The sequence below is a fragment of the Mastigoproctus giganteus genome, chromosome 13 (assembly GCF_048544385.1).
Source record: "Mastigoproctus giganteus isolate SK-2022 chromosome 13, ASM4854438v1, whole genome shotgun sequence".
Taxonomy (NCBI): domain Eukaryota; kingdom Metazoa; phylum Arthropoda; class Arachnida; order Uropygi; family Thelyphonidae; genus Mastigoproctus; species Mastigoproctus giganteus.
The window spans coordinates 135,154,665-135,167,047 of NC_143587.1; the positions used below are offsets into that span (position 1 = coordinate 135,154,665).

General features: G+C 38.2%; 1 protein-coding gene across 1 annotated transcript in view; it reads left to right on the forward strand.

Moving 5' to 3' along the window:
- The window catches only part of LOC150076458 ((E3-independent) E2 ubiquitin-conjugating enzyme UBE2O), a 758,089-nt gene that overhangs the window by 679,373 nt on the left and 66,333 nt on the right, over nt 1-12,383 (forward strand). Inside the window, exon 20 of the mRNA XM_090387793.1 lies at nt 578-699. Coding sequence (XP_090243919.1) covers nt 578-699 — 122 coding nt within the window. The remainder of the gene's footprint in view (nt 1-577; nt 700-12,383) is intronic.

Sequence of the window (12,383 nt, forward strand, 5' to 3'; positions counted from 1 at the left end):
TATATTCTTCCCTGGTGCAAATGCTCTGGATTCAACACCACATACAGAACAATACACTGTGGATAAAAGAATTTCAAGGTTTCCAGGGAAGTGGGATCGTGCAACTTTGCCCATGATCAGCTAACTTAGCCACACTATGAAAAAAAAAAAGCATAAAAATTAATTAAAATCAAGAAGGATATCATGTGAAGTACTACTAAGATTTAAATTAAGACTCTTTTCCACAATAAATATATATTTATTAGTTTATTGGTATGCAAAGTAGAACTGGTACAATTAGATAAACAGTCTGAACAATTAAATAAAACTGGCTACATCTTGTGTTTCAATATCAAAATGCTTCAAGTCTATGTGTTTTTGGGTTTGGGAGGAGTTCTAAAACTGACCATGGGAGACTAACCCATGTCACTGGAACAACTAAACTGTATCTCTCTAATGGTACAGATACCAGTGATTTGGTCTCTCCAGTGATACAGGAGAGTCATTAGGCATATAACAAACTCCTACTCTCATTTTTCTTTTAAGCGTAGTAAATTTTAAGTGTTTAATCAATTTAAATGAATATTTTATATTGCAGGATTAATTTTGGTCTCAGAGCCATATTTTAATGAAGCAGGATATGAAAGACAGAGGGGTACTCAACAGGGAAAAGAAAACAGTCGAATATATAATGAAATGGTTGTTCTCAAATTGGTCCAGGTAAGTAGCTGAACACATATGTATAATCAGCTTTAATAATCATTTGACGGTTGTAAATTCTTTTTATAAATGCAGCTGCCCTTTTAAAAAATATTAACAGGCAGTTGTGCTTTGGTATTTAATTTATATCAAATAGCTATAAAATAAAATCAGAAAATGTGGTACCATTACATGCCTTGTCAACTTTGTTTCCTGCCACATGCTGTTGGAGAGAGTTTCAGTTGCTGTCATTGCTACCTACTTCTCTCTCAGTTACAATTTATTGACAGTCAATCAATTTTTCATGTAATTTTATTCACTGATCTGCTTATTCATATTTATTGAATATTAAATAACATTTCATGTCATTTTTTGAAGTACTCCATACATACATTAATGTGAGAAAACTGAAATTTATCTGATGGAAGATAAACTCATTCTTCTCTCTCTAGCATCTGTAACAAATGAGCTTATGCAGTGAACTTCCCTATCATACTGCATGCAAAGTTTCTGCAACTCTCAATACTTTGTATAAAAAAATAAACCACCAGTCCAAACTGAATTTTATTCTACCAACAGAGTTCATTCTCCTTCTGGTTAGAGCCAGGTTTACATAATGAAATTTGGTTTCATGCTACACTGCATATTTTGACAAAAAACTCAGAGTTATTTTTTATATTTATTTATTTATTTTTTTTTTTTTATGAAAACCTCAAACACGAGAGGTGTCAGAACCTATAGTACTTAGTACTGTGCTTGGGTTGAAGGTTGAGAAGATGAAAGAACATATTTGTTGACATTAGACTTAAACTTCTGTAGACTGTAATTTTCAAGAAATACGCAAGAAGGAAGGTTGTTCCAGAAAGCGGCAATTGAATGAATAAATGAGAAAGATGAAAAGTTGGTTCTGTGTGTTGGATGTTGGCTGGTGGCAGCACATATTTGGATTATTTTGAAAGAGAGAGTAGGAATAATAGAAGCCAATTCAGAAGAACAGTGCTCATAGAAGTATCTGTAGAAAAGGCATGCAGCAGAAACAGTACATCTCTGAGACAGCGAGTGGAGAGACTCTGTTAGAGAGGAGTCATTAATTAACCTAACTGCTCTCTTCTGAATGGAATCTAGATGCCTGAGAGAGGTTTTGGGGACACTGCTCCAAATGTGGGAACAATATTCCATGGTAGGGCGAATTTGTGATTTGTACAGAGTGAACAGCTGCTGTTTGGAAGAAAAGTAATCATGAGAGCAAAAGAGAAAACAAAGTTTTTTAGATGCAGAGGAAGCAATGTTTGTAATGTGCTTGTGCCAAGAGAGATTAGAAGTCAGGGTAATCTCCAAAAGAGATATATCGTTTTATCGGAGTGTCACCAAAGATGAGCATAGGAGCAGAAGAATCCTTTTTGTGAGATATAAGACAAGACTGAGTTTTAGAAGGATTGAAATCAACTAAGTTGTCTTTGCTCCACTGGAGAATTACCTGGAGATAGGCATTTAAGGAATTGGTAGCGGATATTCGATAAATTGAAGCTAATTGAGTAGGGCAAGGTTTCTCAAAATGGAAAGTGGAATGCAATGTACTATCATTGGCAAAACTATGGATAGGAGTTCCAGTCAATGGAAGAAGGTCATTAATATACAAGAGGAAAAGAGTGGGGGAAAGAACTGAACCTTGGGGAACACCAGAATTAGTGGAGAAGTTAGAAGACAAGAGAGCCATCTACCATCACCCTCAGTGAGCGATCAGAAAGAAAACTGGGTAACCAATTACAAAAAACAGTTGGGAAACCATAAAATGGAAGCTTATTTAGAAGACCGTTATGCCAAACACGATTGAAAGCCTTTTTGATGTCAAGAGCAATTGCTTGTGTTTCACTGAACTTTTCCATTGAATTTTCCCCTAAATGAGTAACGTAAGCCAGATTATCACCAGTGGATCGACACTGATGGAATCCATGCTGGCGAGCGTTGATCAGATGGAAGGTTTCTAGGTAGTTTTAGAGTTGGCGGTTAATTGATTTCTCCATTACTTTAGAAAGAATAGAAGTAATTGCAATGGGATGATAATTGGATGAGAGGGAGTTGTCACCCTTTTTAGGAACTGGTTGGATATGAGCGCAAATTTCCAAGCAGAAGGAAAAACACCTTTGGAATAAGAAATTAAAAAAAAAAAAAAAAAGCGGCGAAGAACAGGAGTAAGTTCAGGAGCACAGGTTTTGAGAACAAGTGGAGAAATACTATCAGGACCTGGAGCTTTCTGAGCATCAAGGTTCGTCAAAATCCTTCTGACATCATTTTGACGGAAGACCACAAGAGGCATTTAATGGTGTGTGAGAATTGTGGGAGGTGTTTATCAAGATCATTAGTACATGAGTTGGAAGAAAAATGGGATACTAGCAGGTCAGCTTTATCCTTGGCTGAAGTGACAACAGAACCGTCTGGTTTTGACTGAGGTGGGAGCAGAGATGGGCAAAAGTTGCAGCCAATAGGCAAGAGACTAGAATGCTCAGCTACCGTTAGGGCAAGAAGCAAGTTTTCTACTCTTAGTCTGTTTAAAATTTAGTTTGGGCTGATTAATAACTGCTTAACAATTGTTGCGAGCTTTTATGTAAGCAGAAAATGAAACTGAAGAATTGGAAACAAGCCAATTACGATATGCATGTTCTTCTCTTGAACAGCCTTAGCACATTTATTGGAAAACCAACGTTTAGATAACGGACGAGATTTTAAAGTGGAGTGTGGAATAAAGGATTCCATTCCTATAAGAATGGAATCTCATATGCAAGGATTAAAATTAATCACATAATGTGTGAAAATTTGTTTCCCTTTATCTGTTGGTCAACAATTGTCTTGCTCTGCTTTTTTGTTTTTTTGCGTTTTTGTTTCTGCAGCAGCACACATTAGTGGCAACTTAGTCATATCATTGAACAGCACACATTATATGAGACACATCACACTTGTTAGCAACAATAGATTTACACACTGTACACTCTCAAATTTTCAACTTTTATTCCTATACATGAAGTGCCCTGTTCTCATGAGCCATTGGTAAAAAAAAATTCAGTGAGATATATAAAACTCCTTCTGGAGCTGTATTGCATCTGAAAGTAGGCCCTATTTTTTGGTGCACTGATATAACTAAGTTGTTGTAGCCCAAGGGGAACCCCAGAATTATAAGTTTTCTAAATTTTTTTGCCATAGTTGTTGTTATTATGGCAGATTAGTATCAGAGACCATATTGTTCCAGTGTACTTATTGTTGATTGACAAGTTATACATGCTCAAAAGCCTGAATAGCTCATTGGTGGGGAAGGGGGATTTGGCTATCTACAGTCCCATATGAACAGCTGTTAAAATTTCTTCTGGTCTGCAACAGAATTCAAAACTTGAGATCCTTCCAAATGAGCAACAAGCACCAAACGCACCATACTCTCAAGAAGGAACTAAATTTCTCTTGGGCAGTTGGTCAAAAATTTACATACAATATGTGAGCTTCCAGTTCTGACCAAAACCATTTTACCTGTGAAAAGTTGAATATGGTTTCTATTATTATTAAATTTTCGTGGCAAAAGGTTATTTCACTTTTCTGTCTTTTTTTTTATGGAATTAACAAATAAATGAATTTTTTTTTAATGAAAACATCAAACACAAAAGGTATTAGAACCTATAATATAAAGTACCATGCATGGGTTGAAGGGTGAGGAGATGAAAGAAGATACTTGTTGACATTAGACTTGAATTTCTATACATTGTAATTTTCAGAAAATATGTGCAAAAGGAGATTGTTCCAAAAAACTAAAATTGAAGGGATAAACGAGTAAGAAGAAAAGTTGATTAGTTGAGGCCCATACTCAAACTGGCTTCAGAGAGAGGAATGGATATTATAGAAGCCAATTCAGAATAACAGTGCCCATAGAAGTACCTATAGAAAAGGCAGACAGCAGAAACAGAATATCTATGAGACAGAGATTGGAGAGACTAAGAGATGAGTAATTAATTAATGTAACTACCATCATGCTGATATAATAGAGCTAACAGAAACATAGTGCCATCCGGAAATTGGTGATGACAAGCTTTGCTGCAGTATGTATGATATATTTAGGGAAGATAGAAGAGGTGGAGGGGTCATGCTTCTTATCAAAAGCAGCCTGAGCATGAAAAGAGCTTTTGCTGAGTCTGGAGTTATGTCTGCCAGCACAGAATCTGTGTTGTGTGAGTTATTAGGAAGCAAAAGCATAATGAGAGTGGGAGTAATCTACAGACCAGAACATTTTGAAGTGTATGACAAGAGCCTTTACATGTAGATGGAATGGGCAAGCAAGTGTGAATGTCTTATTATGGGTGACTTTAATCTTCCCCAGATTGATTGTAATAAGTGGGAGGGAAACTCACAATGGGGGGAAAAACTTTTTAAGTAAACTAGATGATTATTATTTGTACCAGCATGTTAGAGGAAGTAGCAGGGGCAAGAATGTTCTTGACCTCATCATTACAAAAGATTCTCAGATGACATCACAGTGCTTAAAGTACAGGAACCATTGTCAAGAAGTGATCAGGCAATCGTCAACTGGAAGATAAAGAAAGATGTTGCAGTAGTTAAAGGTAAAGTCTCAGGTTTTAACTTCAGAAGGGAGGACTTTGACAGTTTAAGGCACTATATGGCATATGTAAACTGGTTGGATTGCCGAGGGATGGCAAATATATTTGAATTATGGCATACTTTTAAATTAAAAATCACAGAAGCCATGAAGGCATACATACCTTTAAAAAATATATTACAAGAGGAGGATGACGAAATGAATGACTGCCGTCCAGAATAATCCTACTACCAGCACACGTGCCGTTGCCTCTACCTTAGAGCAGAAAAAGATAGCATGGGACAGTTACAATGAAAAGTACTGAAGCCTACAACAGGTAAAAGTTGATCTGTAATAGTACCACAAATAAGTTCATGGAGGCCAAGGCTGCATAAGAGAAAGCATTGGCTAAGAGAGCAAAGAATGGGGACAAGGAATTTTTCATGTATGTAAATACAAGGAATGAAAAAGCAAATCAGATTGGACCCTTGTGCACTGGGTGTAGGAAAGCCTTAGACAACCCAGCTGATGTTAGGGATGAATTGAATAGGTATTTTACATCTGTCTTTACTGACAAAAGACCCTTTATACTGAGAAGAGGCTGTGCGAGTGAGGGTGAGTCATTAAATTAGTGATGTCGTAATTACAGATGATTGTTTATTAGTAAAACTTTTGAGAATAAAGGCTCCCAATGTATCGCCAATACATAAAAGCAGTTCTAAAAATGCAATCCAGGAACAGGCATTCTAAAGGACATATATGATAGCTATGTTATGGATAAATCATGCTTAATGTAGGCTATTTTGACACAGGTACTCGTGAGTTGGATTTAGGGAACAATTTCAACATAGTTTATTTGAATTTTAGCAAAGCATTTGGCCGGTCCTTCATGAGAAGTTGCTGTGTAAGCTTGAACAGGTTGGGATTACTGGTAAGATTCTAAAATATATTGCTGGGTGGCTGCAAGGCAGAAGGGGGGCTAAGGTAAAGAAAGCCAACACAAGAACCATGGGAAACTTTTACCAGTCAAAAAGCGTTTCCCGGTACTGCAGCTTCTTCTTGCATTCACGGTAGACAGCTGGTGCGTGTTATCAGTAGTGGCAGTAGAAGTCGATAAAGATGTATTAATTAGTTTTTTCTTATTATTAAAAGCAGATTATCAGAGTTCATGAGTGGGCTGAAATTTACTTAATTTCAGCCACGAAGGCATTACACTCATAAACTCCAATAATCTGCCTTTATTAATGAGAAAAAGCTAATCAATACATGGTTATCAACTTCTACTGCAACTACCAATAACACACACCATCTGTTTACTGAGAATTCAGGGAGAAGCTGCAGTATCGGGAAACGTGTTTGACCGCTAAAAGTTTCCCATGGTTCTTGTGTTGGCTTTCTTTATGTTTGCCACAGAGGGTTGTGATTAACTGATATTCTTCAGATTGGTGTAATGTCAGCAGTGGGCCCCTCGAGGATCAGTTCTCGAACCACAGTTGTTTCTCATTTTTGTAAATTACATTGACAAAGGGATACAAAGTGTGATTTAAAAATTTGCAGATGACGTAAAGATTAGCAATGTCGTTGAAGATCAGTGCCAAACAGCACTGCTTCAGGATGACTTGAATGGACTTCAGTGTTGGTCAGAGAAGTGGCAGCTATGTTTTAATACTGCTAAATGCACTTGGGGAATAGCAATCCACAAATAAACTATACACTTGGTGGAGCTGAATTAAAAACAGTGGAAGAGGAAGAAAGGAATTTGGGAGTTACAATACAAGCAGATATGAAGTTTTCTGAATAGTGTGAACAGACAGCAGGAAAATCTCTAGTGTCCTATCAATGATTTATCAAATGCTATCTTGTAGAGATAAGGAAGTCATAATCCCAATGTATAAGGCAATTGTAAGATCACATTTGGAATACGTCAAGTATGGAGACCATATCTGAAAAAAATAAATTGAACTTCTTGAAAGGCCCCAGGTGCCAAGCGATTGTGACTGAGTGATTTTTCTGAGCTTTCTCTGTGAATTTACAAAAAGTGAATTCTAATTCTCTTTTATGTTCCTCTCCTTAAGAAATCTTTTTATTTAATAGCATCTCTTGTATCAAAAGTAATGGTAGAGAGCAAGGAAGGAAAGTAACCTTTCTTTATTTTTCATATTTTATAGACTAACTCCTACTAATTTTGCTTGGTCACACCAAGCACTGCTCCTGCCTCCCCGTGACGGGAACCTTGGCAGAAAAGTTCATCTGCCAAGGGCTAAAAAGAGCCAATATGGAACACAATATGTTTCCCTCTTTAGAACCAACAAACTGTTGGCTAGAGATAGATAATGACAATGACTCATCGCAACCAAAGAGGTTAAAAACCAATTCTGCAGTAACAGACTTTCCTACATTTTTAATGATGCACTCACTCTTAGTAAAGAACAGCCTCTTAGTAAGCTATCCCCCTTTCTAATCCAAAAACACTTTGAAAGTATTGCAGGGTCTCTCAAGATGGTTAAGAGACTGCAGTCAGAAGACTTACTTTTTGAAAGTAAAAACTTACAAATGACAAATTTTGCTAAAATTCCAGTGAAAGTAACTCTCCGTGCAAACCTAAATACATCTGAGGATGTTATATCTAGTTGGGGCCTTTTGAATGTGACTGAGGAAGAAATTAAAGAAGAGATTCAAGAACAAAATTACATTTTGTTCCTGAAGGTGTAGTGCACACACTACATTGAGGAATGCTGCCCCCCCCCACCCTCAGGCGCCTCCGTAGCCAGGTGGGAAGGAGCAGCAGTGCGTAGCACACGCTTCTTGATTAGACCGGGGTTCGAGCCCGTCACCACCAAATACGGAGGATGCGGAAAGGTCAAGGGAATGACCACCGCATATCACGGAGCAATATGGCCTTAGTTGCTAATGCTCCTGAAAACCAAATAACCCCCCACCCTCTGTGTTACCAGGCAATGCTAGGTGGTAGATGACTCTCATCAGCCAGTGCAGTACCACCACTTTGCTTATTAAAGGCTTGAAGTGGTGAACCCATGTTTAGACTCCAGAGCTAAGTTCCGGTCAGCCCTTCCACAACAAAGGATGGAAGTCTGTCCCACCAACCAACTACCCACTAGCTAAAGGCAAACTTCTGCACATCTATCCTACATATGTCTTTCCTCAGTGGCGCCTCCGTAGCCAGGTGGGCAGGAGCAGCAGTGCATAGCACATGCTTCTTGATTAGACCGGGGGTCGAGCCCATGACCACCAAATACGGAGGATTCGGAAAGGTCAGGGATTGACCACCGTATATTCCGGAGCAATATGGCCTTAGTTGCTAATGCTCTTAAAAACCAAATAACAAACAAACAACCGTGCAACTTGTTTTCCAGGCTGCTGCTCATTCCAATAGAAGCAGTGCAAGAATCACTTTAACCTCTGCCAGTGGCTACTGTTAATCTATTAGTCCTTGAACCCCCCCCCCCCAAGCTAACAGTTTTCCAACCCAACTAACACTGCCTCGATACCATCAGCAAATATTCTTGCACCCTTTCTATTGAAGTGTATCCCATCCCTGTAGAAGCAGTCCCTCCTGTTAACAAGTACAGACCAGGCTGAGAAAAATTCTACCCCCTTAGCCTTGCACAATCTCTCCAGGGCCGAGTTGATGAAAAAGGCTCTCCTCATATACTCCCTCCTATCGTGTCTCTTCAGAATTGCAGACACTTTAAAATTCAACCCTAATTCATGGCTTTGTTTCAACAGTGACCTGTATTTATTAACTAATTCTGTAATTCTGCCAGTCTCCTACTCTTAATATCATTAGTGCCAATGTGTACGTCATAAGCCTTTGCCCCTGGCAGACATACACTAGTCCCGTTCCAGCTATCCTTTTTACATAGCATGTTCCCCATTTCCCTGACAATCGAGTCACCAACAACTACTAGTTCCTGTGGGACCAGTACATTCTGCCTTGGGGGTTGCCGCTGTTGCGTGATCATCAAGTGCAAGCTCTAGCATTGATGTGGGCAGCTGAGAGCCTGATGGGCCTGTCAATTTAGATCCTTTGAAGGCATCTGCCCTGTCCTTCAAGCTCTCATATAGGCCCATAACAACTCTGAGTTTTTGCCTCATTTCCTCGCACTCCTTACATCGCGCACACACACAAAGACATCCCCCTTGGCAATATCATCTCCTGTACCTGATTGCTCCACAAACATCAGGCAAGCAGTGAATTTTAAAAGGCTGTGATTCAGAGGGCAACTTCCCCCCCCCCTCAGTTCTCCCCTGAGCCACAGCACTCCATTTAGCTTGAGCCTTTTGCTTTGCTTCTCTGGTCTGAGTCATGATTTCGATTCAAATTCAATAAAATTTCAATTTCAGTACAAAAATTATAACCCTAAGCTTGTATCCCAAAGCAGTTGTAACACTATATATCTATATATATTTTTTTTCAGTATCAAGTATTATCTTCTAGTTTCTTTATATAACTTCCGTATCAGTTATGTATTAATTAATTATTTTTTTTTTTTTTTTTTTTTTGATTTGGTAGTTGTTGGCGCATCGGCTTCTGTGGCCATATTGCACCTCCAAAGGTTTTTGCAGTACTTTGATCCAAGCCCGAGGCGGGAATCGAACCCGCGACCTTTGGGTTGCCGGGCAGGTACTTTACCCACTCGGCTAGCCCGGTCGGCTTAATTAATTATGTTACGTTTGTAAAATCTATGTCATTATATGTATTTAGTTAAAAAGTACAATTTAATTGACAATGAAGTTCAACAAGATTGATAAATTTTATTGATTAATAGATAATATTTTATACTATACTATGTTAAGCTAACACTATCTAGTTCAGGATATAACGTTGTATTGTATAACAATGGCGGCAAGTTACAAATGGTAAATTTTCGGACACTTAAGTATTAATTAACTTCCAAAATCTCGCTGTCTCAATTCAGAATAAACCAAGGATCTATAAGCTACTTATAGAAAATAATTTAATATAACAATTAGTCAATAAAGTGGCTAAATATAGCTAAAAAAACTTCCCGTTCGCCGGCTTTTTGTAAAACACGTGGATTGGATACCCTTACCGATACTAAGTAATAACCTACAAAATCTCTATCAAAGTTAAAATTTAAACTAAGTATCGTAACTAGGAATATAAAACTACTCTAGAAAATAAGTTAATATGGCAATTTAAGTTGATAAAACAGAAAAAACTCTTCTATTTTCCTGAATCGTAAAAACTTCGCCTGAACAAGGCTACTCTCATTCCCGTTATGTCAAGGATCTGGGTATATTCTTACCATGTGTACACCATATCCAAAAATTTCATTACTTTGTGTAGCAAGTACCCCCCCCACACCTTTTCTTACTATTGAATACACCATGAATTGTCAAACTAATAGAATTAGCTTATCTGCAAAAAAATCTAAACATCCCAAATACTTCCTACTTCATTACACAAATATGCATGGTCTCAGTTCTAATCTCAACGATGTCCATTTCCACTTCAGTCTGCCAAACCTCATGTACTTTTTCTGGCAGAGTCTCAGTTATCAGTTGATTCAACTACTGCTCATCTCAGTTGCCCAAATTATTTGCAGTATGATTCTTTTTGCCTCAAAGGTATGCATATGTCCGTTCCGATATTCACTGTCAGAGACTTGGTAATTTGGAATCTCCTCTTTTTGATCTTCTCTGGCTTAAAATCTCTCTACCTCATTCTGTCAAATTCATCTGTTGTCTCTACCATTCTCCCAACTCCACTAATCACTTGAAGCTCTTTGACCTCCTCTCTTTGCAACTTGACTTTCTCCAGTCCAACTTTCCTAACAGTGAGGTAATTTTCCTTGGTGATTTTATGTTCAAAACTCCAGCTGGCTTCCATTTTCTAGTCACACCAACCCAGTTGGTCGAGATGCTGAGGCTTTTGCAATTACTAATGACTTTGCACAGATTGTTCATTTACCTACAAGACCAGGCAATCCTAACCATACAGCTAACACGCTTGATCTTTTTCTCACAAACAACCTTTCTAAGTACATGGTCGAAGTGAGTGGTCCTTTAGGCACCTCAGATCACAACTTGGCGATTGTGTCTTCTCCAATGGAACCTTTATCTCGTGGCTATTCCCAACCTCGTGTTGTTTGGCATTACAAGAATGCAAAATGGGATGACCTGTGAGATTTCTTTTCTTCTTTTCCTTGGTCGGATTACTGATTATATCACATCCTATCTTTTAGTTGCAGCTAAATACTCAATTCCATTATCAAATCCCCTGACCCGATGGCACTTCAACTACTGGTGGGAAGAAGAGTGCACAACAGCGAAGAAGGGAAAAAATAAAGCATTTAATTTATTCCGTCAGTATCCAACCACAGCTAATCTAATTAGCTACAAGAAGCCAAGGGCAAAAGCACATTTCATTCAAAGGCAAGCCTTGGTTCGCATCTGCTATCAATAGAAACACCGACTCCAGATTAATATGGTAGAAAATTAGGCAGCTTTCTGGGAAGTTTCCAACCATCCCTTCCCCTATTTTTTCCTGCAATAGGAAAGAACTCTCTGCTCCTCTAGATATACAAATATAGCGAATGTCTTGAGCAAAACCTTTGCCCAGGTTTCAGCTGCATCAAAGTACACTCCAGATTTCCAGAAAATTAAGACCCCTACCAAACAGAGATCCATCAACTTTCAAACCTCACTATCACTTCCATATAATCAGCCTCTTCAATACTGTGAACTTTTACAGGCCATCAGAACAACACTGCCACTGAGCCAGATGGAATATATTATATCATGTTACAGCACCTCGATGACAAAAACTTCCAACTGCTGCTAGTCTTTTTTAATCAGATCTTCCTGGAAAATGTTTATTCAACTTCTTGACACCATGCTACAGTTCTGGCTTTTTTTGAAACTTGTAAAAGATTCTTCCAGTCCTTATAATTACAGGCCAATCTCTCTCTCTCTGTCAAGTTGCCTTGGAAAAATTCTCGACAAAATGATCCACAGTCAACTCATTTGGATCATTGAAACTCAACATCTACTGAGTAATTGTCAACATAGCTTTCTCCAAAACAGGTCCTCTTTAGATCTGATGATCAAGGCTGAATCTGAAATTCACAATACCTTTGTGAAAAAC